This window comes from Ruditapes philippinarum, unplaced genomic scaffold (genome assembly GCF_026571515.1).
Source record: "Ruditapes philippinarum isolate M1 unplaced genomic scaffold, ASM2657151v2 ctg995_1_1_1_1, whole genome shotgun sequence".
NCBI lineage: Eukaryota > Metazoa > Mollusca > Bivalvia > Venerida > Veneridae > Ruditapes > Ruditapes philippinarum.
In genome coordinates, this window is record NW_026852401.1 from 283,824 (window position 1) to 310,908 (window position 27,085).

At 31.2% G+C, this 27,085-nt stretch overlaps 1 protein-coding gene and 1 long non-coding RNA gene across 3 annotated transcripts in view; both read right to left on the minus strand.

Annotated features, from left to right (window-relative positions):
• Positions 1-327: 327 nt before the first annotated feature.
• Positions 328-2,766, minus strand: LOC132759328 (uncharacterized). The gene is made up of 2 exons (XR_009629694.1): positions 1,416-2,766; positions 328-1,066 (listed from the first exon to the last, which is right to left on the minus strand). It is a non-coding gene; the product is annotated as an uncharacterized LOC132759328 (long non-coding RNA).
• Positions 2,767-5,955: 3,189 nt separating this feature from the next.
• LOC132759335 (zinc finger protein castor homolog 1-like) overlaps positions 5,956-27,085 on the minus strand; it is a 31,869-nt gene continuing 10,739 nt past the window's right edge. For both annotated transcript variants that reach the window (XM_060751103.1, XM_060751094.1), the window contains exons 3-10: positions 13,677-13,812; positions 13,081-13,333; positions 11,407-11,623; positions 10,922-11,059; positions 9,725-10,553; positions 9,251-9,373; positions 8,844-8,961; positions 5,956-8,432 (exon numbers count right to left, since the gene is read on the minus strand). In XM_060751103.1, coding sequence (XP_060607086.1) covers positions 6,015-8,432; positions 8,844-8,961; positions 9,251-9,373; positions 9,725-10,553; positions 10,922-11,059; positions 11,407-11,623; positions 13,081-13,333; positions 13,677-13,812 — 4,232 coding nt within the window. In that variant the 3' untranslated portion in view covers positions 5,956-6,014. The remainder of the gene's footprint in view (positions 8,433-8,843; positions 8,962-9,250; positions 9,374-9,724; positions 10,554-10,921; positions 11,060-11,406; positions 11,624-13,080; positions 13,334-13,676; positions 13,813-27,085) is intronic.

The following is a 27,085-nucleotide window of genomic DNA, read 5'->3' on the forward strand; positions in this document are numbered from 1 at the left end:
GTAAACCAGTATGACATTACACAAATTTAGCAGTTTTTAGGGTTAAACTGTATAAAATATAATAAATATATAAATAAAAAAAAAACACAGTTTTTTTTCTGAAATCTGTTTATTTCAAATTCAGCATATTTTACTGGCATATAATAAAACTTTCAACTCTAAGGGAACAAAAGTTAAATATTATCAAATAGTTTTGTTTACAAACATTCAACAGTTTGACACAAAAACACCTTTTTCAAAACCTTCATAACATTACAGGTATTATGTTAACAAGAATTTAGGGACTGATATAGGGACTTGGTAAGGATTTTATTTTTTGCAGAAAAATTTTGCATAGTTGCTCATGTACTTATATATGGAAGAGTGAACAAAAATGACATGTCTGATTTTAAAATACTTAAATTTCATTTCAAATGTTTGTTTCATTTTACGCCTTTTTCCAACAGTATTTCAGTCATATAGGCGGGTAGTTTCCTAACCATCGTTCCTGGAGAGTTACACCAGTACTAGACTTCCTTCCTCTGCGCTAAACCATTTCAAATGTGACCCTTGGATTCAAGAATTTTCAAAGCATTTGAAATATATCAAAAGAGTAATATTATACTTTTTTCAAAATGTTTTCTAGGTACTGCACATGTATGATTAATAAAATTCAAATCTACATGAACAATAATCTATTTCTCACTGCCAAAATATTTTCACTTTACCAGTCTATCGAAGATAAAATACATAAACATGAATAATAATATTTTGTAATCATATGAAGTTAAATATTAGAAATATTCAAACCAAAACAACAATGATATATTTATGTGCAAAATGACACTTCAAAAAAAATGTGACCAAAAAAATGACTTAGGCACAATTCATGACTTCGTTGACATAGGTTTCCGGACGGCATACATGATTGTAAAATATACAATGAAAAAAAAACAACAATGGTAGACAGTTGTAAAATCAGCAGCAATTGCAGCATATATAGATGACTTCATATATAATTATAATACAAGGATTACTGGAGTTTTCAATTCTATTCAAATTGTTATGATGTCATCACCACACATGACTTAAAGTGACATTATGCCCATCCAAAGGTATAGTGAGTGAACGGTGGAGATCAAAATAAGTTTTCATTTTGTCATTATTCCTTTTGATTTTATAATTAAGTTTACATAAACAATAAATAATGCACAGATCCAAATGAAATATCTGTGAATATCCATTAGAATTTACCTATAATGCTTAGTTTATAAAAAGAGTGGGGCAGTCTTTTTATATTTTAGGCAGATTTATAATTTTATTCTGAACATTTTCCAATATCAACTGTTGGTCAAACACCATTTTAACAGTCAATCTTTTGAAATATAAAGTCAATTCAGCTCCACTTGACTATGAAAATATGAGCATAATGTCACTTTAATAAAAAAATTAAGCCTTGGTGTACAGTGACTTCCAATTCAATAATCCTGCTTAAGATAATAAAATACATACAATACCTTTACAATATTAATTTATTCATTTATTTTAAAAACAATACCTCTAAAAAAAATAGATTATCTCCCTTTCTGCAACTTTTTTTTTATCAATAGTAATATTCTGAAAAGTTGTATATATATTAACTTAACCAAACTTGATGGTGAAGTTGTTTTTTTTACCAAAAATATGCCCTGTACATAAAAAACATCCATTTATTTATTTTATTTCAATCATTTGTTAAATAAATAATTCTTAATTTTTTCCTTATTTTTAATAATTTTGCTTCACTATTATAAGTGTCAAATTCTGAGCCCTGTCTTATATGTGTGATCCGACATATAGGTGAGTAAAATATCATGTTTCATGCATACTGTTGACATTATCTCAAATTCTGGCTATGCCTCTATCTTTAACATTAATAAATAAATAACAATGGACTAGTTAGCACTATATCACATACACTTTCTCTCGCAATACAATTTAAATAAATAAAATCTTTTTTTCCCCCTAATTTTCAATCACATGTAGAACATCATATGAATGGAAAAAACACACTATCTATGTTTGCTTTAAAGCTACACACACTAAAAATATTGTTAAACCAACTTACTGTGCATAATTTTATAAAACTAACAATTTCATTATATTTCATTGTGTAAAGAAATAAACACCCTAACAAACAAACTAAATCAACAACATTTTTAAATGTTGAAATCTTTTTTTTTCATTACTGTCACAACTTATTTTCTTACACCGTCATCTACAAATAAACTTTTGTACAATTAAAGAAATGTCTCTTGTTCACACATAAAACCAAGCATGACAAAATAAATATGAGAAAAGGCAAAAAATAAATCATGAATAAATATGGTAGACCGATTGATAATGTATTCAAATTATAGAGAAGGGGGTTGGAGGGTGGGGGGCATTGTATGAAGGCTGGGGTGAGTTGGAGACAGAGAGGAAAAATATGTGCTATAATAAATATCTGCTATAAATATGAGAATAATTTATGTGATTTAAACAACTGGTTACATAATAAAATACATGAGGCCTGAGTAAAAATTCCACACACAGAGTGATATATTATGACTAGTAATATCTGAGACAATTATGCCTACTATCACAATTTGGTTCCCCTTTAATAATAATTATCTTATCATAGGCCTGACAAAAAATGTATAAGGCAAAAAATAAATTGTGTTTCGGTTTTCCGTGTGTAAATATAAATAAGAAAACAGTTTTGGAACATTTGTAAATCACTAAATGTGATTATGTAATCACTGCATATTACTTAAATTGTTGTAAACAAAGGTAGATAATTCTAAAAAAATGAAGGGCCAGCTAGAGTGTCCTCCCTTGTCACCATCTACCAGTATATATATGTTAATTTTCTAAATTATTTGTATCCTTGGTGGGATATATTTTTTAAAATATTCAAAATATCAAATCAATCCCATATCATCCCTGGTAAAGTTTTAAGTTATGCTCCGTACACGGGCTGAAAAATTCAATTGGAAAAAAAAAAATGAAAATGAAAATTACACCAGATCACTATGAAAAATTTTGTTTCCAAAAATTTGTAAAAATAGAAGCAAAATTTCATACCAGAAATTTAATGTTCCAATGTTTAATTTTTTCTATTCACTTTCACAAAATAGATAAAATTAAAATTATGCAAAAAGTGAAGACATCAATTACAAGTATTTCTTAACTTTTCAAAAAACTGGTAAAAAAAATTAATGTCAAATATTGAAAAAATCAAACTTTGAGAGACAATCTTTAAAACATATAATTACATTAGAAACTAACGCTTAAAAATGGACCAGATACTTTACTTTGCTCACACTGGAATGTTGTAATGTGCAAACTAAAAGAAAAAAAAAACAACAAAAAAACCCCAATAAATTCTCTGATAAAAGAGACTGTATAAATAACACAGATTAATATATATAATATTATACATGATAAAAGATATGAGCCGTGTCATGACAAAACCAACATAATGGGTTTGCAACCAGCATGTATCCAGACCAGCCTGCGCATCCACGCAGTCTGATCAGGATCCATGCTGTTCGCTTACAAACTCTATAACCAGTATAGAAACCGATAGCGAACAGCATGGATCCTGATCAGACTGAGCGGATGCGCAGGCTGTTCTCGATCCATGCTGGTCGCAAACCCATTATGTTGGTTTTGTCATGACACGGCTCATATGTACATGTTAGAGTTTGGAATGTTTTCGTATGAGGCAACCTTTTTAAGGCAAACTATTTTTCTATACAATAAATATTTACAAAAATATATATATATATATATATATATATATATATATACTCCTTTTACAAATAATTAGGAGTCTTACAATAAGTGTTTATAGCCGCGTCACGACAAAACCAACATAATGGGTTTGCGACCAGCATCCGCGCAGTCTAATCAGAATCCAAGCTGTTCGCTATCAGTTTCTCTACTTGTTATAGGGTCTGTAAGTGAACAGCATGGATCCTGATCAGACTGCGCGGATGCTGGTCGCAAACGCATTACGTTGGTTTTGTCGTGACGCGGCTCATATCATTTACGTTCATGATCAGTGAGAACAAATTCAGCATCTCTCAATACAACAAAAAAAAATCTTAAAATTTCTAACAATGCAGTTAACAAAAAAATATCTCGTTATTCATGGGAGCTAACTATGGAATGCATAATTCTACTGCCCATGTTACACATTATTTATTATCTCTCTTAGAATCCATTAATATTGTGAACAATAAAACAGGCAGAAATATTATTGGAATATTGGAAATTCAGAGGAAATTATTATTTATTCCCAAGTAATATTGAATATCTAAGAAAGAATTTTTTTCAAATTATGCCTAGTACAAAGTTCTTTGAACGTTTTAACAATGTTTTTTTTGTTTTCTTGTCATCATGAATAACAATTTAACTTATCAATAGAACATCTTAATTTTTTTAGCACATAATCATAAAAAAAATCATCACAAAAATGTGAATAATAATAAAATTAGCACACTGAACAGATAAAGTAAAAAACGAGAAAAAAATAAAAGAAAAAATTTTTTTTTCGTTATCAAGTATTTTTTTTTATTTATTTCATCATTCTCTAAATCATAATAAGATCATTTGCATATTATAACAACAAGTAAGAAAATATTTCAATAATAAATAATCTTTAAAGGCGTGTAATAAATATATCAGCAGTGACATTTATGTGAAAAATCTATAAATAAAAAATTTCATTTGGTGGAATGTGTGTCTACAGCAGTGTCAATACAATATAAATATCACAACAAAATTTTTCAAGGGTTTGAACACACTTTATGATCGTAATTTTGTGAGTTACCCCTGACTGATCGGACTTCGCCACCAGTATAGAGTCGGTCTGCACAAACTAATAGGCTTGTAAATTTTATTTCTAATTTTTTAATGTTCAATTTCTCACATCAAAATACCTTTTATTGACAATGGACTGTTCCAAAATGAAAGTGGGACAAGCCTATTATATAAAACTTAGTTGTGTCAAGGGTAAAAAAATTAGTTACAAAAAGTGAAGTGTTGTACACTCTATCAGTGTTCATAAAATATACAATAAACGTTGAAAAAATGGAATGCAGTTTTATTTTATAGTGGAATGGAATAAGTTTTTAAAAAATTAAATCATTATGAATTCTATATGTCACACAATAAAAATGTATGTTTCACAAAAAATGAAAAATATCACATTTCATTGACTTTTCGCTAGATTATTTCCAGGTTTTGCTTGACATTTAGTCATATATATAACATGAGGTTAATTCACTTTAAAATAAATATAAGGTTATAATATTACTTCTAAAGGCATTATTAGTAGTTATGTAATACTGTGTATTATATATGACTTGTTTTCTTTGCAAAAATTCACAAAAAATAAATCCTGAGAATGAACACTCTACAAACTATAAAAACTATTAATAAATATGTTTTTAATTTCCATGAAAATAAGAAAAAAAATCATTCGATATGACACTGAAGGGACTTTATCAAATCTTTCTTTTATATAATGAACTCTGTCTATAAACTTCAAAACTTTCTTTAACATAATATGATAATTTGAAATACAAAAATGGAAACAAACTGAATAAAAATCATTAACAGTCATATACATGTACCAAAATATAATTCTGTTTAACTCAGTTTAATAATCTCTAACTATAATGGTGACACTAAATATAGTTCTCTGAAATACGGACAAATAGTTGTAATAATAATTTAATAATGTACATGTACAACGTTGAGTGCTAAATCTTTTCCTAAGAAAAATATTTCCATTATTGCATTTGAGCCGTGTCACGCATCCACACAGTCTGATCAGGATCCATGCTGTTTGCTTACCAACTCTATTATAAGTAGAGAAACTGATAGCGAACAGCATGGATGCTGATCAGACTGCACGGATGCGCAGGCTGGTCTGGATCCATGCTGGTCGCAAATGCACTATGTTGGTTTTGTCAAGATGTGGCTCATTTAATCTTTAACTAAAATCAGTTATCTCTACTTGTATGTTTTGCTTTATGAGAGGTCATCTGAACTGGACCAAGAGCCGCGGCCCGACAAGTCTCAACTAAGCAATGAAAATGATTTTGTTTTCTCGCGTAAGGACACAGACTTACACTACAGTCATCAGCAGCAGTATATTTCTCAAAACCCTGATTTGAAATATTATCCATTTTCGCGTGATATTTTCTATGTGTCAACACCTTACTGGAATCGGTACACACATACGAGCATCGTTTACAATGAAAATGTGACATTTTCTTGTTGTATTCACACTCGTCTGATCCACAGTCTTGATTTATTCGGTACTGTTGAAGTTCGCCTCCGGTTATACTGTCGATTCGTTCGTGACGTAGCGTATGCTGCACAAGACGTGATCGGTCACTAAAACCGTATCCGCAGTCATCACGTATACAGTGAAAATGAGTGACACTGTGACGATACGCACATTTAGGATATTTACATTCTTCATTGTAACGCCATCGGGAATAACCGTCTGGTATAGAATCATCTCGAAGACCTCTTGTTCCGGTGCCAATAACCTTATTAGCACTTGAAGTTGGGCTCTTCACCGTAGTATGTTTGGAATGATTTTTCTGTGGCGAAGCTTGTCTCTGCTTACTTAAATTGATATCCCCACTATTCATATAATCATCTTTTTTTGTTTTAAATATTTTACGTCCAGATCGACTTGAAACATCAATTTTTTGTTCATTACTATCCGACTGGTTACCGGTATAGTCTAAGTCAGCACTTGTGTCTATATGTAAAGCATTATCAGTATCATCATCATCATCACTTTCACCATCTGTTGATATTTTATTTTGCTCTTGTGCCTTTGAGATCATTTCCGAGAAGGTAGAAGGGTTTAAGTTTAGAGATGAGGATTTTGGATCTTCAGTATCGCTGTCATTCTCACCTATATCGCCACTTTCAGCCAGACAATGAGCTTCATCTGGATCGAGACTGTTCTCAGGATTTTCAATATGGTTCTCTATTTTTGGTAATATTGGAACACTTGGAGGAGACGAGATCTGACTGGCATGCTTGATAACAGAACTTCCTTGATCCGCGCGTGGAATTTTCACACCATGTTTTCCAATGTGGGACCGCAATCGTGCTGGATCAGAAAATGCTTGATTACAATCGAAGCAATGGTAATGATCTTTCTTCTTTAATTTACAAAACGGACGTCCACAATTTTGCGAAATTGCGTAATGCATTTTGTTTCTCAGTTCATTCCAACTCGGCTGTGGAATTTGATTGACACCCCTCTGAAGTAGCACTGTAAGTGGAACACTGGAGGTGCTGGTATTGGTACTATCTAACTGACTAATAGCTATAGGAGCGCCACCTACTGTGACAAGAGGGGCAGGTAAACCCTGCACGAGCTGAGTTGCTGTAACAGATGCAGGTAAAGCCTGAACTGTACTTATCGGTATTGGGACTGTTGCAACATTGATTGGTGCCTGTTTAAAAGCTACCTGAGTTCCGGTAAGAGAGAGATCTTGAATTCCTACGGGTTGTTGTGATACAATGACTGGTCCCTGAGACAGACTGGTTATATTCCCAGACTGAGATATGAAGACTGGTATACCGGTATTTTGTGCCGGCTTCATCTGAAGAAATGCCGCTGCAGACGTTATAACTGAAGTTGCCGCACCAAGATGAGAAGTTTGACTTACAGCTGAATTTGGTAATATTGGTGATAATGGAATATCTCTGAATGTTTTGGGTGAGATCGGAACTTCTTTTGGTGATAACGGAGTAACTGGGGTACCGGAATTACCACCGGAATATTGATGTTTCTTCTCATGCTGAGCCATTGTACTGTGTCTGATAAACGAATAATCACATTTCTGCCTTGTGCAGTGGAAGTGACGATTGGTCTGGTTGTTTGGGCAGTGAATTCTACGACAGCTAACGTTACGATCGAAGAACTCATAGCCTTCCAGAATCTTCACAAAACTGTGGAAATCTTTAGCATGAAGGTTTAGAACATCAATTCTATCTGTAATAGTAAAACACCTTGGCCGAGCACAATGGTAATGAAGTTTACCAATGAAATTACAACGTTCATCCGGGCAAGGATCTTCTGGTGAGAATATTCGAAAACCGTTGATAACTTTTGTTTGACTGTTTACATTTGAATCGGTTGCCACGGAATGTGACTGCTGAATTTCTTCATCAGTCAGTTCTACTTTTGGTATTTTCGGCAGTTCTATTTTTGGATATTTTGGCGGTCTTCCTCTTCGTCTCATACTGTTATCTTCAAAGGTCGGCAGTCCTTTACCGCTACGGTTGTACGATTTACCTGCAGCTGCCCTGGCGTACTCATGTATACGGTAGTGCTCTAGTCGACCAAATGTGGGTCCTACATATGGAACAACATGGTTACATCCAGTCTGAAATGAAAAGTTTATAGATTATAATTTTTAAGAACATTTGTAAATATTGTAAAAATAATTATTATTAGCACAACAAAATGAAGAGTATGTGAAAAGAAACAAAACAGTTGTATTGATTGAAAGGTTTATATAAAATAAAATAATGGTTTGGTTTTAAACAGGTCATATGGTAACATTCAAGATTTACTTATGTAAGACGACCTCATAAATTCAAGCAGAAGCAGGCCCCTAAGTAGAACCACTGAGCTCCTGTAGCCCAGATATTTTTTTCTCACATTAAAGAATCTGACATCTCTGATAGGATATTCCAACTCACAGCCCTCAGGGGCAGATAATTTGAAGTCAGGGACCTTTCACCCCTTGGCCATTGTGGACCCTACAAAAGATTCTAGCAAACTAAATACATACCCAGATACAATGATAGTGTTTCTCCTTCTCACTGTACTGACACTCATGTGGACACGCCTCATCATCTTCATACGTCTGGTACGCTATAGGAGTAATTCGGTCTTGCAGCTCATGAAATCTGCATGAAAAAATAGTTCCAATACAAATATGTACTACTAGCAAAAACAACAACAAAAACAACACAATAAAACTATTAGTAATTTAATTAAAAAGCTATGGGATCAATTAAGCCTGCAATTTGGCCTTGAAATCTGGATCCCCCCCCCCCAAAAATAAGTTCCAATACTAATTAATTTTAATGCATAAAAGTCATAAGTCTGTGATATTCACCTGCTTTCTGGGACAATTTTGGATGTTTTGGATGTTATAGTACTTATGATAAGAAATTAAAATAAACAACATAATACCTAGCATGTTCACGAACTCCATCCTTGGATTTAAACAGGACCAAACATCCGTCCATCTTACAGTGGTAGTGATCTTTATACAAATACTGACACCGTGGGTTGCATGGGTCATTAGCCGTATACCTGAATAAATTAACACATTAATAAATATGAGAGCAATATTGAATCAATTCATTATGTAAACAGTATTGGAATAACTCTCTTTGTTCTATAAGCCTAAATTTCAAATCTTAAAACTTTAAACTTGACCAATCAAACTGTTTCAACTATACAAGAATTTGAAGTCAGTTGTGAATTTAATACTAATTTAAAAAACAATGTGTAAAAAATATTGCTTTCAAGTTGAATAGGTAAAATTTATTATGTTTTCAAACTGAAAACTAGTAAAACAAAACTTAATGCTTTAAAATTGAACTTTATACAGAAAATATTGCAATTTATTATTGCTTTAAACACAAACATAGATTGTCTTACCTAACAAGATATGTCTTCCAGGAATCATCTTTCTCCCTTCTCTCTGTGTACACTGATTTAGGAGGTTGTAGTACTGTAGAGGGTCCCGGAAAGGTTGTGGGTACGGTCAGCAAGGCCCCTGGATTCATTGAGACTAGTGAACCACCCAGCGTGCTCGGCATGGCACTCCCTAGGCTGCTTGTTGCTGAGAACATCGACTCGCCTTTCCCGAGATTATTGACTGGCTTCAGTGCCACATTAGCACTAGGCGATACAACAGGAGACTCGGAACTTTTAGATTCCTTCTTCCCAGCAAACATTGGGATAGGCAAAGTTAACGATCCACTCAGATTGAGGCTTTTCCCATCTTTGTACATTTGACTTAACTGTGATTTTGTTTCTGGCGATAAATCAACAGAGTCATTTAGACTGTGTAACGACTCTGTATCCATAGCTTGTTCATCAGGCTCGGTTTTAATTGTAAACTTCTCTACAGGAGTTGATCGTGCACTAGGCGTTGATGGTGCCGAGACGTCGACATCTGAACCAGGTTCAATTTTCGGTTTCTTCAGTTCCAGCGGTTCCTGATGGTCCCAGTCCATTTGTCTCTTCAAGCCTGATGGCATGTTGGCAACACTGGCAAGGGTTTGAATCACTGGGCTACCACTGAGAGACGCAAGCTGTTGAATTGTTCCGAAGTCAGCACGAGGTAAGAGAAGCTTATTAGCAGTTTGCGGGGCAGGTTGGTGATTATCACGGTACTTTTTATACGCGTTCTCGAAATCCCGCCTCTCATGTTTACGCTTGTGTGAATAAAGTTGTGCAGTGGAGTGTAACACATAGTCACAACCTGTAATAAAATATTGTTGTAAACAAACCAGTTTGTATAAATTGCATAAATTTGTCATAAGTTGGGGAAAAATACAACATCATATTGATACTGCCAAACACAGCTTAAAGGCCTACTTTTGAAAAATGTAAGGAAAATTGTCATTCAATTTTTCCATAAATCATACTAAAGCCATAGGAAGACTGCCTAATCTTTTTTTAACTGTTTTATGTTAGAAAAGTGGGTAGAACTTCTCCAATAACTACAGACCAATTCCTCTTTATACTATCTTACAGTCTAGCTTACTAATACCATCAGTTAATGCCAAACGTTTAGATGATTTTTTTAGACCTTGAATGTCGACTGTTATGAGAAATTGCAATAATTACCTGATCTAATACAGTGTATATGATTGCTAACTTTAGAGTAACGACATCTAGTGAACATACAGTGCTCGTACTTCATAAACTTCTTAAAACCATCACGTCCTAACACCTCGTCCTTCTGATGGTAACTCTTATGTTTCTCTATAAGGGAAACAATACTGTATATATATGATTTGAATACACAAATTGACAAGATTTGAAATTGAGTGAAAATGTCCTGCTAAACATCATTTTATATGTGTGACATATTTGATTACATTTTCAAATATTATTTACAACAAACAAGAGCATATTAAATTCAACACATTATGAAAATGGCATTATTTTGTCGCAAAAAAAACCAACCAAAACATATCTACTTAGTAATTAATTTAAAAAAAAAACAACAACTGTTTTAACCAATTAAAAGCGGAAACCAAAATTTAAAAAATTTTAAGGGTTAAAATTTTTCATTTCCAAAGTATAAATATAACAATAATCAAACCTACCCATATCTGCTTTATTCTTGAAGGTGAATTTACAGTCAGGTCGCAGGCAGTGAAAATGTGTTGTCCTCTGCCCGTAAAAGCTGCAAGACATTGTCCCACAATCCTCGGTGGCTCGGAATCTTTGGAACCCCTCTGACATTATAGCAGAATCTTTACGGTGATAGTTGGCATGCATCTGTACATCTGATGTACTTATATACACCTTATCACAGCCATTCTACAAGATAAGATCAATCTGCCAAGTCAATACTTGAAACATTTCAAAGTTGTCTCCCTTTACATGTTAAAAACCTTTTATTAATATTTTTCTAAATTATAATCTGACATTAATAAATAAGGATATAAATAATTTTTGTTTCAGATATGAAAGACATTAAGAAAATTAAACAACGCATTGAATAAGCTAAAATAAGTAAAATAGTTAATCTATGAAAAAGATATTTTCATAAGCTGAACATCTTAAATGGACTTCAGGCCAGCTTATATTTTTTTGCACATTTTTATTATCAACTTTGGGGACATCAAAATGAAACATTCAAGTTAATCTGCCAACAGTATAGAACCTTGTCAGATCTGTACAGATGTGCAGGCTGGCCTAAATGTATAATAGTGGCAAAGGCTAATCACTTTTGTTTCCATCAGGAAAAAGAGTTAATTGCTTTTATTGGATATATTTGATGTTGAACATTTATTATAGGAATATAGTATTAAGTAAATCATCATGTAGCAATAATGCCTTGTTCAATCACACACACCCATGCTGCAATTAACTGACTTTTTTAACCGACCCAATTTTAGACATTTATCAAGATTTTTATTTGCCAGTGGTTATATATTTCTTACATTTAATGTTGAACTACTTTTTGTTAACTATCTAGATAAGATATGGAGACTTCCTGTTTTCACCTATACACATTTTTATAGGTCCAAGTCTACATTACTATACATCTACTATAAATCATTTTATTTCTATGTGAACTTGTTTTATATATAATATTTTTTTTTTCCGTTGGTTTTATGCCTTTTTAGGTCCCATCAACATAGTGTAGGTCATATGGCAATTTTCCAGCTTTCTGTACATTATTTCAGGCACAAGCAGGCACCTGAGTTAGAACCACTGATAAGCCAGCTGGATAGCTTCCTCACAAGAAAGAATTCAAAGTCCCTATCAGGATTCGTACCCATAGGGGTGAGGGGCAAGTGGTCTGAAGTCAACAAACCTTAACCACTTGGCAATGGATGCCCCTTTTTATTATATATACAAAATATATAACAAATAATTAATTTTAATGCAATGAAATCTAGAAGTCACTATAAGTTTCCTATCCTATACCACCAATTAAAGAGTTTATGTGTAGGGATTGGAGGTTTGAGCCCTTACTTGAAACACAAACAAATTTCCTCACATAAAACAAGTATTGATTAGTTCAAAGAAGTGGACATGATAATGGTTCAAAAAAGTTACAAGCCTTCTTTACAACTGAGCTCAAATCAAAAATATATAATCAAGGCCGCCAGCATAGAGGCCGGTTGACTTTTACAAAACTTGTGTGCAAAATGACCAGACTCTACACTGTTGTTGATATAATTTTAATATTTAAACCTCTTTCAATTTACAAATTAGAGGCAAAGCAAGACATTTACATAAATAAAGCAAAGTAAAGATAAATCTACCTGTAGACAATGATAGTGAGTCTGTTTCCCGTTATGTGTACAGTTGCCAAACCTCTTGGTACAGTTGTCCAGAGGACTGAACCTGAGGAATCCATGCTGGAGGGACTCCTCGCGCTTCCTGTGCCACTTGTAGTGCCGCACCATCTCCTCTTTCTTAATGAACACCTGGAAGCTGCAGTCAATGCAATGATAGTGTTCACGGTACCCGAGGTCGTTACAGTGCTGGCCGCCACACTCGTTACCATTGTTATATCTGTAATAGAACAGAATAGAACATATTAACACCTTATCATATATTTCCCCTTCAGAAAACCAGAGGTTGTTTTGAAAATTAAAAAAGAAAATCACTGCAGTGTGAAGAATTATTTGAGAGGTGGCCTTGCAGTCTAGTGGTAATATACTTTGAGTACAACTTCAGGGGTTGCTAGCTCGATCCCCCATTACTTCAAGTAATATTACATGTCTTCCAGATGAGACTTCAATGTTAACTTAGCCACTTTTGGAAGTAAGTAACATAACAATGTAATTCTAAATGACAATTCTTCATGATAAAATTATGATTTTTTTTTTCTTTAACATCAGTAAGATTAATTTACCTCTTCAGATACTTGGAGTAGTTGGGTAGACCTGGCGAGAGTTGACTAGGGGTAGTCTGACCGGAGTTCGAGTTGTACACAGCATTAATAAAAGATGAACTGGTCGTAAATCTATCGTTCTGAACTTTACCATTTCCTGAAAAAAATATACACAGTATTATTCATTTTGAAAGGAAAGTACAAAAGACACAGACATGCAGGCTAGCATGGTTTTATTATGTTGGCAAAAACTTAATAACTTTTGGTTCCAGCTAATGTTAAAGGCTAATTTGTTCATTCAATATTGGATGTCAATAATAAAATGCAACAATAAAGTTAAGTAGATTTATATCAAGGGAAACTACTGTTGTGGGACAAAAATACAAGATTAGTCTCCCTTTAAACAGTAATTGTTGGAAAAACTGTATTATTTATCTCAATTTTTTTGTGTCAGATTTGTAGTAAAATGTACAAGATATTCAATTAGACATATAAATGAGATATCATTTGTAAAGATAAAAATTAATGACCTTACAGTTATTAACATTTCACAGTCATAGTTTATACTACATACTTTGTTAATTAAGAGAGCAAAGTTCAACTAGTTTGTGATAACTGTCTTCTCTTGTAACAAAATGTTTATAATCCATTGCATGACCACCTCATGGAAAAGTTAACTAAACTGAATGCCAACTTATAAAAAAATATATAAAAATAAAGACCACTTCATATGAAAAATAAATACTGCCTTATATAATTTATTATATTATAATTTTAAGATATTTAGAGGTCAAAAAGGGTTAAAATCAGGGACAAGAGTTTGAACGTCATCTTTCAGCAAAAGAAGGCACCATGTCACAATTAAATATATTCCCAAAAATTTCATTACAACTTCCATTAAATGTATATAACATACAAGTACTTTGTTGATTCTTAAAAAGAAAAAGCTGTTTCTCTCTACTTAATGTGATCTATCTATACTTTATCATTCTGTGCCTTTTTTTTTTTTTTTTTTTCGTTACTTCATTTCATGTCATTCATACTTTTAACAAATATTGGATAGGCTGAATATTTTAATGCGATGCTATGAAACAGCCACTTTAAAATAATCGAAAGTACTTTTAAAACATGCCAACGTTTTTCTCTCATAAACTAAGTTACTTTACGTCACGATTAATATATTTCAAGTTAAACTACACTTTTCTGCATTAACGTATTATTTTTCGATCAATAGCAGTTTTCAATCAATAATCTATATAAACATAAAGAATTAATAACCCAAGAAATCTCTCCACGAAACATGAGATTATAAAAATGCTATTTACTGAAAGATTTATTTCCAAATTTACAACAAGTTTTTAAACATGTGACCAATATTAGTCAATATATTTTTTTTTCCTTCAGATTGTCGATATTTTGGAAAATCTCCAAATCTGGAAATCGTATATAATAAGATTTTTTTTTTCTTTTACTGATACCCGATATCACACAAAAATATGGTATCATGTAATATTGAATTTTAGGGCAAAAGAAATAAATTCATATAAATACATGACAGTTTTTTTTCTATGAATATCAATTGATTTTCCAATATTGACATTTCATATTCATACATATATATTTAGATATATATGGATTTATTTCTTCAAAAGAATCATTTAAATGTCCTATTATTGTAATAGAATCATTTAAATGTCCTATTATTGCTGATTTTTTTCCACCCAAATTTTCATTTCAAAATTGTATACCACACATATTATGCTTGCTGATAAAAAAAAAAAGGTACTATTTAAACATGCTAAAAATGCGAAAACAAAACAAAACTTTAAATCTCTGCCTAAATTCATCTAACATTCTTAACACGTGTTTCGTGTCAATGGGCAAAGACATAAAAACTTATGATTTAGAACAAAAAAATGGAGAAGAAAGTTTCAAAAGAAGAGAAAAAAACACTTAATATTTAACCACAATTTCCTTCAAAGTAATAAATACCAGTTTAAGGAAAACAATTATTTGTCATAAAACGCGGAAAATCAGAGATGTTATAATTGTTTTGCAAAATAAAAACAATGTTGTGTAAACGATTTTTTGGATTCTGTAAATACATTAATGTCACTGGTTGCACGTGCATTCAATCCAGTCCGCAACTATATTATTTCTCCAGCTTCGATCATCTTTGACGGAATTGAAAATAAAACCATCAAACTCCCTGTCACAAAATTTAAATGATTCCTTTTTTATATTCTGCACAAAGCTCGATGAATATTAAACATGGGTGAAAAAATTTTAATGTTTATATACAATCTTTCAGAAATTTATAGGTAATGTCAGTATTTTCATCTTATTCAAAATTCTGAGTGACAGATTCAGCTAATTTATTCAAATCAGGTCACAGGCAATTTCCTCATTTAATAATCTATAGGTTACATTTTTCATCTTTTGACATTTTTTTGTAACCGATTTTATGAATATTTGATAGTCTTTCCCGAAAAAGTTACTGTGCGTCATCTATGTACGGTGATATAAAAAATGGTATTTAGTTGCCGTGCATAACAATTCTCTTCTGTCTTAGGTGTTTCGACTTCAAATGACAAATTAATGAACAGGTAAATGACGATGCTGTATTTTTGATTGGCAGAAAATGGATCAAGTTTTTCGTTCACGATCGCAATAAAATATTATTAAGTATAAATATATACAGGTTATGTGCATGTGATGCATCAAGTGAAAATCGAGAGAAAAAAATTCACCATTGAATTGACATATTTATTAAGGAAAGAATTGTTTGTAGTTAGTGAACTTTTCAAGTTAAAATACAAAAGGGGAAAAATATGCTTGAAACATTTCATCAATACTTTATTTGATTGTCCCTCCCAAATGTCAAACATTTTAATCATTGAAAGAATACAAAATAAAGGCACGATAATTCAGGCAGAAACAAAAACTTTTCAGAGCATCGTCCAAAGCTAAGTCAGGTTACATCTCCTTGCCTTGAAACAATTATCCCAACAACGCCTTTCTTTGAAACAGTATATATAACAAAATCACAAGAAGCTTAAAATATGCCCAAGCCTAATTTAAGTTTGTTTTTCTGATCTGATATTGCAATGTCATGGTGGATAATTATCAAGTATACTAATTTCCTTCCAAGATTTCTCAGTGGCCATATAATTGCTCCAATATCATCCATGCCTTCTAACCAGACTCGTCTAAAAAGACTCATAAAAACCTTGGAATAAAGAAAGCATTTTTTCAAAATAAGACAGGGAAGAGTTTACTTTACAAGGTGAAAAGGATGGCCAGCCGAGCTCTAAAATGCATGATAGCCTTTCATTATCATTGATTTTATAGTCCTCAACTTGACCCAAACAGAGGTCTTAATTTAAGTAATTTGTTCTGAAGTGGCTTTACTTATTGTTCTCCCTTTTATTTCTTAAGCCATTTACCTTTAACCTGCTGAATTACTTGAATGGACTTGTCCAGTTTCACTTTTGGAACGGTCCATTATCAATTTTGGGGATATCAAGTTAGTCAGCCAACAGGTCAGACTGCCTGGATGTACAGGCTGGCCATGCTCTAAACTGGTGGCAATGCTAATCCTTTTTTGGTTCCAATGGCAGGACTGGTGCAGGGTTATAAGAAGCCAAAGATGTTACTGTTACCTTTTGTTACCATAGTTTGACTTACATTATTATATATATTAGCACATGTAGTTAAAAAAAAAAGATAACTCATGATAAATTATTTTTCTTTTTTTGTTTGTTATACATCTCACAAACACAGTGTAGGTCATATGGCGACTTTCCAGCTTTACTAGCAAAGGAAGACCTCAGGTCAGGATTCAAACCCACAAGTCAACAACCCTAACCACTCAGCCATGGACTGACCTAACTCGAATTATGCCAACTTTTTCAATACATTCAATTTAAATGAGAAATATCAAAGTTTAATGTGACTAAATTGAGCTTTCCTTTCTGTCAAAATGATGCATTTTTGCTCATCCATTTTTTTTGTAAAATGGTACAAAATTGATGAGAAAAGTTTCTCTTTTGAATGAAAAGTTGGGTAATTTGAATTAATTTGCTATAATAAATTTATCACTTATGGCCATTTTTTGCCAAAATTCCCATTTTATTCATGAATTTACTGATTTATTTGCGATGTAATTGTTATGAAGAAAGACAAATTAGCCAAAAAGCCGCGTAAAATCGTGAAAATAATACGTTCAATCATATACGTACACAATAATTTACCAAATAAATCCTTTGTGATTAATTATTTAAATGAAACTTATGCATTTAATGATCAGAAACTTGCAGGTTTTCCCTGATCAAGGTGAGTTAGCGGGCACTTGAGGAAAAAAAAAGAAAGAAAAGGCATGCAACAAGATACGTGCCACAGCAACTAGCTCGTATTTTAGTATCGTTTTAATATTTATTACATGAAATTATCAAATCTATGTGCACGGCTGTTTTAAACAACACAGGAAATGTTAGTTTGGAGATTTTCTTCAGAACTCGTATAAACTACAATAAAACATGGGCCATTCGGGACCACATAAATTATAATTTTATGACAAAAATTATACTTTTTACTGTAGTTTGGAAAGATGAAAGGGAAGGCTCGCGTGTTTTCTTGTCAAATTAATGATTTATTCATTATGTCGAATAAATTTTGGACATCCTAAGATTGTAATTTCGCGATTTACTAATGTTACCTTAACTACAAAGGAAATTTATTTAAGTCCCGCCTACATTTCATTTTCATGCCATTGTTTAAACTTATCACATCAAAGGCTCCGATTAATACACTATGAAATTTTCTCATAAAGAATTTAATGTAACATTATAATCAACACTGACATCTATAGACGTGGCAGTTATTTTAAGTTCAAGTCAAATTCCGTAAACTTTTTTACCCCCCTCACCATGCTTTATACAATCAAACAAACATATTAATAAATTGTCACAGTAAAAACCACTTGTAACGCTGGTAAATCTGTTATAATGAAACAATAAAATTTGTGAAGGACTGAATTTCATTCTTCAATATTTTCAAACTGATGATAAGATAAAACTTAAATAAGCTGTACGGGAAGCGATAGAGAAGCAGTGGTCTGGGGGATAATGTATCTGTCTCTAAAACCCTAGGGGTGATGGGTTTGAGCCATACTGAGGGTCAAAATGGTTAAGTGGTTAACGTGTCAGACTTAAGTAATCCAATGGTCGCTAGCCGCATGGGTTCAAACCCTGTCAGGGGCAAGTCGTTGTTTCCTTGAGCAAGAAACTTTACACTCATTGCTCAGTACTGGTTGGTTCCGCAGGAACGGATTCGAAAGTATGTCTATAAGCTTATAGCTTCCTTCACAATCGAACTAAAATAAATTATGTATTAACCAATACCATGTTTTCTTACATGACAAAAAATTCTCAGATTAATTACAGGAAGTGGACTCAAAAAAAGCTCAATAAAGATTTATCATAATCAAGCTTAAATATATATAACATATAAGTTTTAACTAAAAATAGGCTATAATATTATTTAATACAATTATTATATTGTATGATATGATAACTGATAGGCCATAAATTATTTGTTTCTAAAAACAGATTGTTATTCAACAGTCTTACAGAAGGAAGACATAGCAGTATAGCAGACTTAACTTACACAGTTCCAACTTGCTTATTGAAATTTTTTCAAGGTAGTGAAAGCCTTAAATTTTGAATTCAGTAGACAGGCCTATATATAGCCCTATTATGAAATAATGGTAGCGCACGCAATCAGGTCATTTCACTCAAGTCAAAAACTGAAGAATATAAAAATATCAAACATTCATTCCCTAGCTTAAAATTAAACTACAAGTTACTAATTTCATTGCTTTTTTTTTTTTCTTTTTTTTTTTTTTTTCATAAAACGAACTTGATAATGATCATGTTACATGATAATGGTGGATGTTCAGCCTTTTCATTTGTTTGCTGAATACCTCACAAGCAAACACCTGTTAATTGATTATTGTCTTTTTAAATTGGCATTGTCAAGTTAAGCACCAATTGTCGGTAATTCTGATTGACAGTTGCCATGACAACGGGACAAAACTTTTCCTCCTTAAACCTTACAAAGACGTTTACGTTTACGGTTTTTATTAGCCGAACCATTTTTGACGATGATGATTTATTGTCGGGTTCTATAATATTGACACAGGTATAGAAAATTACAGTAACCTTAACATTATCTTTATTGTCCTTTAAAAAAAATCTCCCATTTTTATCATAGATATTAGTTGTTACCGTTAAAGTCTTTTGTCTTATGATTTTGTACATAAGTATTATAGCAATGACAGGTAACTTTTATCACTTGTGTGTGCTATAAGCTGTATAATTTCAGATAAATATATGTAATTATATAAAGGAATACATTGTTTATTGATCAATTATTGATTTAAAGTTCAAAATAAATGCATAAATGCAATATTTTCAACTTAACTAAAGGTCTAATTTGTGCATTTTTTCTTTCATTATCTCTGGTGGCAAAATTAGGATGCTTGACCATGGTTGATAAAGATCCAGCCAGTCTGAACAAGCTTGAACTTTTGACTACTCTGTTTAATAAAATCAATTTAATAAATTGGATCAACTGGGACACTTAAAACAGAATGATATGCAAAAGAAAATTCATAAATATACTCAGAAATCGACTAAACTACATTGAAAATCATATAGTTGTGCTATTCTTAGCCAAATTTGAGTGAAAAGCGTTGCATTTTGGGTCATTTTTCATAGTAATAATAATCATTCTAAAAAAACGGTCAGAGAAAATGATCTGACATTTTGCACACAAAATTTACTGGTCTAGACCTATTTTTTTAAAGCACACATCCAACAATTAAGAAACAGTTATTGTTTTTTTAAATCATATTCTTTTTTCCTGTATTTTGAGCATACTTCACACAAGAAAAAGTATTTCATTTGACATACATTTATCTCAAGGTTCATAGATTACTTTGAGCAGTAACTAAAACAATTAAAGCCAGGTTAAAAGTTCCAAGGTTGCTACTTTAAACTATCTTTCATCTTGGGTTGTCTTAGTCACTCCTTAATGGTTTAATGCATTCTGTAGATTTAGCAAAGTATATATGCATATAGAATCATATGGGAATTTTATATGATTATGCATAAAGTTTAAACAAAACTGAAATTTTATTTTTAGAAATTATAAACTGAAATATACAAATCCATTTTTGACTTGTATGTCACAAGTCATATCAAAATATCAGATGGAAAAAAAAAATGCATTATAAAAAAGTACATGTAAATTTGTAGGCAGTAGCTATTATTTTACTAGGGCAGACTACTGGGTTTAATCCCTGGCAAGACCTGCACGGATTTAAGTACCCTTTTAAATTTAAATAATTATAATTTCAAAAGCCTTTGAATTTTTTTTTTTTTTTTCAGATTCTTACTTGTTTTAGCATGCAACACATTCCCTTAAAATACAGTAAAAAAAGGTCACTTGATTTTGGAGCAATCTCCTTTCAGTCATCAAGATTCATACCTTAGCAAACATCAGCTTGGTGCTCAGACCAACTTGCTAAATTGATAAAAAAATGTCTGATCATTCTTTTTCAGATAACAAAACTCCTTTGAAACAATTAAATTCTCATTTCATCGTGAAGCAATAATACCTTGACAGCAGACCTAATAACACCAATAATTACGCCCAAGAAATAAAACCTATCCTCGGACAGTTTAATTCTTTTGACGGCTGTCAGTGCGGATACACATCGATCTGGAAAACACTGAGCTGTGTAAATATCAATAAATTTTGATTATTATTTTGCTTCGTTACCATAGAAGCCCAACAATTGATGTAAAGATTTCTTTCAAACTACCTTTAATAATTTATCAAATAACACCAAACACGATTCAAACATGTCAATTACCAATCAATAAAGACATTTTCCATGATAGCTGCTCAGTAACTTTCTAACTACATTATTTTCTTGATAATTCTGTTGTCCTTTGTTCTTGCTTCTTATTCTTTTATTATTACTAAAACATGCATCTTTCAGGTTTTTCCATGGAAACAACTCCATTAATTGTTAATTTGATTAAAAAGATCACCTATTTTTCGGAGCAACAATGGAATACGATAAGGATGCATTTCTCTGTGACAGATGCTAATGGTGTTATTATACCTTTAGAGTATATTGGCGTGTAAAAACTTTATCAAAAAGTATAATACAATGTATATTATAATTTTGTCATATTTTCTAAAAAAGATTTCTATATTTATGTCATTTTAACCTTCAACCCAAATTTCTTAAATAGACAAGTCCAACTTCCAATTTTGGAACTGTCCATTTTCAATTTTGGGGATATCAAGATGAAAATTTCAAGTCTGACAGCCAATAGTATCTATTCTAATTAAGATCCTGCAGGTTAGACTACACGGATGTGCAGGCTAGCCTGGCTCTATACTGGTGGTAATGGTTTAATCACTTTTGGTTTAAGCAGGATTTTAGGGTTATTATCATTGAAACCCTCATTTCTTTCTTTTGAGAAGTCTAGAGCTATTACGTAGAACTAGAACAAGTAAAAACCTAAAATATAGATCAACTGAATGATAAATAATTAATTTATTCTTAATCAAATACTACACCGTCTTCAAAATTTTGTAAAATTAACTGGTCAATTTATTCAATGACGGCTGCTAGAATTTTTTTTTTTGAAGACATCACACAATTTCACTTTCATGAATATTAAAACGGATTCATTATGCTTTTTCACAAAAAGAAAAGTTTATAATCTACCAATTTCTTGTTAATTTATTCCTAACCATGCAACTGAATAAGTACAATTTTCCAACTGTTCTGAACAATAGGTAAAATTCAACCTTTAGATATTTATGTCAATCATCATTTTTGACTTCAAGATCTTACTTGAATTTCACAATGAATAAATTACCGTTTTAATTTAACTAGAACATTGATTTGTCAGTTAATCTAGCAAATTTTCAGATGTCCAATTTTATACCAATTCTATGTGAAATAGAGCAACTTGTTAATTTAAGTATAGAAGTACTTATAATGCCTGCTAAAAATCAAACATTTTATTAGGCTGAAGAAAAGAAAACAATTCATATAAAGGCAAAAAAAAAAAAAAAAAAAGAAAACATGTCATAAGAGTCTAAAAAAGGAAAACATTTCATAAGAGTCTAAAAAAGGAAAACATTTCATAAGGCAGCATAATATTATGCATTTATAAGCCATGATAAATTTTCAATTACATACTTCATACATTATTATCATTTAGACCATAATAAAATGTGACTTTTCTGAGCTTGACACTGCTTTTAAAGGGCCTATAGTAACCTTACCTTACTACTGCATAAGAAGAAATAAGACATGCACAGAGATTCAAACTCATTTGTCCCAGTGGGCAGCAAGAAATTATCTGAAGTCATTATTACTCTTTTTGATTTTTCCCTATTTTTTTTTTTTTTCTTTTTTTTTTGTGTTTCAAATCATAGGAAATCTACAAAATCTTTGCATACTTAACATATCTGTATGTATTTATTTTCAAAAACTATTTTGTCATGAAATGAATACAGGCCCGAGTTTATGCAGATATAGATTAAAATGTGCATTATATTCATAAAAGTTAAGTTTGTTTATTAAATACCATAGCAACCTACTGCCATACAATATGTTCAATACTTCACAGTTCAATACACCCCAGTTAGAATTCTGTGATCTGCTCAAATTAATGATTTATGTACCATAGAATTTGGTAAATCTACAAATAAACTAGAAAAATGATCCCTGCAAAATTCAATATTTTAAGTATAATATTGGAATAAGTGTTCCAGTGTATTGTTGAGATAGGTTTATAGAACTTTGTCTCCGTTTTTGTAGTTGATACATTAATGCTTTAATAACCATGTTAAATTTACTAGCCGGGGTTACTTTATTATTAAATATAATTTTTCAAGTCTAAACAAACTTGAAAATGTTTACTATAAGCAAAATTTTAACCAAAGTAGGGAGAAAAAAATTGAGACAAAAAACAATTAACATTCACAGTTTCTGAAAATGTTTTTCAGAATGAAACCAGGACTTTTCGACATTTTTTTTTTTCTATCTGGAGAGAAAATAATGAAAATAAATCTTAATATAGTCTGAATAAATAAATATGTATGTTGTCTAAATAGCAATTCTTAATAAATTGATGCCGAATGATGTCACATATGAAAAACATGTATAATGAATGCCTAATTTTTTTCTGAATAGGGACTGAATTATAAAATTTCATTTTTTTTAAATTTTTCAGAATCTGAACAACTGAATTGTTTTTTAAATATATCTATATCATCTGATAAAATAACTGTTGCAGTATAGAGCCGACCATCATCAGGTCAGACTGCTGGGCTAAATACAGGCTCAGACCTCACTGGCTATAATGATAGTGCCAAGTGCTAATTCAAGGTGATTATAATTAATATTCATATCAATATAACCGCATCTAACAGCAACTGATTATACTAAGGGAAGTTACAGCACATGTATAAAAATTTCAAGAATTATTAAAACGGCCATCTCAATATTTAACATGATAAATCATAAATCAGCGTTATTTTAAGTTGATATTTTACGAGTTATATAGATATATTCCTAATATTTTACATCACGATTTTCTGCTTGACTTTAATATAAAACAATGTTTGACAGATTTTATGACTAGCGATATATCATACTCATTTTCTTTCACCTCAAAACTTTATAAATTCCTAATATTATACATTGTATCTTAGATTTTGAAGATTTATCAAATTTTATCGAGGAATAGATACCTATCTAAGACAGTTTTAGTATCATATGTCCATTAACTAAATCATATACAGTCGTGCTTTTTTTACTTCAGCTCAGATTATTTTGTTTTCTCAAAAATTGGAATTTGTGGCAAGATAATTAAGAATTGTGCCTCTCACCAAAAAGTGTGTGGGTTTCGAACTCTACCTGGCCTTCATATGGCACTTAAGTACCATAGTTTTTTGCTGTCTGATCATGGTCTGCACTGTTTGCTATACAGTCAGAATATATATTTAAAAATTTCCCCCAAAATTTATTAATGGTTTTGTTCATATTGAAAGATGGACAGTCTATTTTCATAAATTTAGAGTTTTCATGTGTAATGTTCATTTGTTTAAACATAATTATATAAAGTGCAGCACGGGACTAATGATAAATCGCAGAAGTACCTGGGCCAGACTGAGACAATAAGAGTCCAGCAGAAATCTTACCCCAGACACTTATATAACAAACCCTTGATAAGCTATATTACTCTTGAATGCAGTATTTTCCATTGGTCAGACTTAAGTCATTCTGTGTCAGTTTCTGACCAATCAAATACCTGAGAGCTTTGAGTTGGAGATTAGAAAATTTCTATTATAATCTCCAACCCTGGTTTTTGCTACTTGTGGCACAACAAGTTGTAATTGTCACTAACAGTAAGAGTGATATACAATTTATTGACCTTCAGATTTATTATATTCATATTTAAACTTTAATACATTTAATACACCCACCAAATTATGAAAGACAAAATCTTTATATAAATTACAATGATCAAGAGCAGTCGAACACAATTTTTTTCCATTTTTACAATCAAAATGGATCAATCACAGTACATGAATATAAACCTAAAAAAGATCTTTCTTAATGTAAATTTTTACATTGATTTGTAAACAATAATCTATCCACAAATTCTCTTTTTCTAAATAATGAAAGGAAAAAAAAAATTTTTTTCACTGAACACATTAAAAATTTGAATCATATTCTGCATTTTAATTATATTTCGAAATCTAACTCTTAAAGCCATTTCATTGAATAGAATTTTTGAACTTTTTCTGCCAATATTTCTTATTTATTTATGACAAGGACCCTACATTATAAAATTATAATATTCAAAAACATTTTTGCCCGTGTTTTGAACAGCTACCATGGAGTTTAATCTGTGTTTGGAGTTGCTTGTATAGAAATATGCAAAAAGAAGAAAGAAACTTGTTCAAAGCTTTCATTTTATTGACAGATTTGAGAAATAAAATAAAAAGTTTAAACAACTTATTCGTGAGAATGTACGTAAAACAGATCTACCTAGCCGTAATCATTTTTTATTATTTCATTTTTGAATGTGTAAAAAGGTTAATGTATAATTTAGTGAAAAACGTTTTAAAAAAATGAATTATTGGTTTTAAATTTGCTTTATAAAAAATGTGGCAATTTTGATTTCATAAACTTTTTTTGTTGAGAGAAGCTTTTTAAGTTATTTATTGATTTTGATTGACGGAGACATTATATAAAATTAAATATATAAATTAAAAGTATGTACTCTATGATTAATAAGGGTCCATCTGCCCGTTAAGTTACAAAAATCAGCTTTTGCTGTTGAATACCGTCCCCCGACTTGTCACAAGTCTTGCCCTTTACTTGTGACAAGAATCACAAAGTGGTGATATTTATTATTTACCACTCTATTTTTACGATGAAAAATTTATTTATACCATCATAGAATTGCCTTTGTATTTCTTTTCTCAATTTTTGTTGTTGTTTTTTTCTTCTCTAAAATCAATTTTTTCTAGATTCATTTCTTTTAGTTTATATTTTATTTTTTCTCCCTGACAACTGATCACACAGAAAGATTTTTAATCACCGTCATATTGTTATGTGTATTATTTTCAATCAAGAAAATCAGTAATTTTAAACGAAGACATGTTTTATAAATGATCAGGTATTATTAATTACATTATAGAGCTGCAGCACAGTGTGAGATAACATCACAGCCATCTGTCCTTACAGATTCTGTATTTTACAGATGACAAATATCTCATTTATTCAGTTTATCAGTTATGGATCTTTGTGAATTCTGGTGAGATGAAACATATGGCTTAAACAGTCAAACAATTATTCTGTCTCTTTTGTATTTTGTATTCTACACTGTTTATTTTCTAGTATAATTTTCTTTATTCTATTCTGTATCCCATTCTATTGTATATTCTATACTTTTTTCTATTTAACCCTGTTCTATTCTGTTCTATTCCGTATCCCATTCTTTTGTATATTCTATACTATATTTTTTCTATTTTACCCTGTTCTATTCTGTTCTATTCTGTAGCCCATTCTTTTGTATATTCTATACTATATTTTTTCTTTTTAACCCTGTTCTATTCTCTGTTCTATTTTGTATCCAATTCTATTGTATATTCTATACTTTCTCTATTTAACCCTGTTCTATTTTGTTCTATTCCGTATCCCATTTTATTGTATATTTTATACTTTTATTCTATACTTTTTCTATTTTTACCCTGTTCTATTCTGTTCTATTTTGTATCCAATTCTATTGTATATTCTATACTTTTTCTTTTTAACCCTGTTC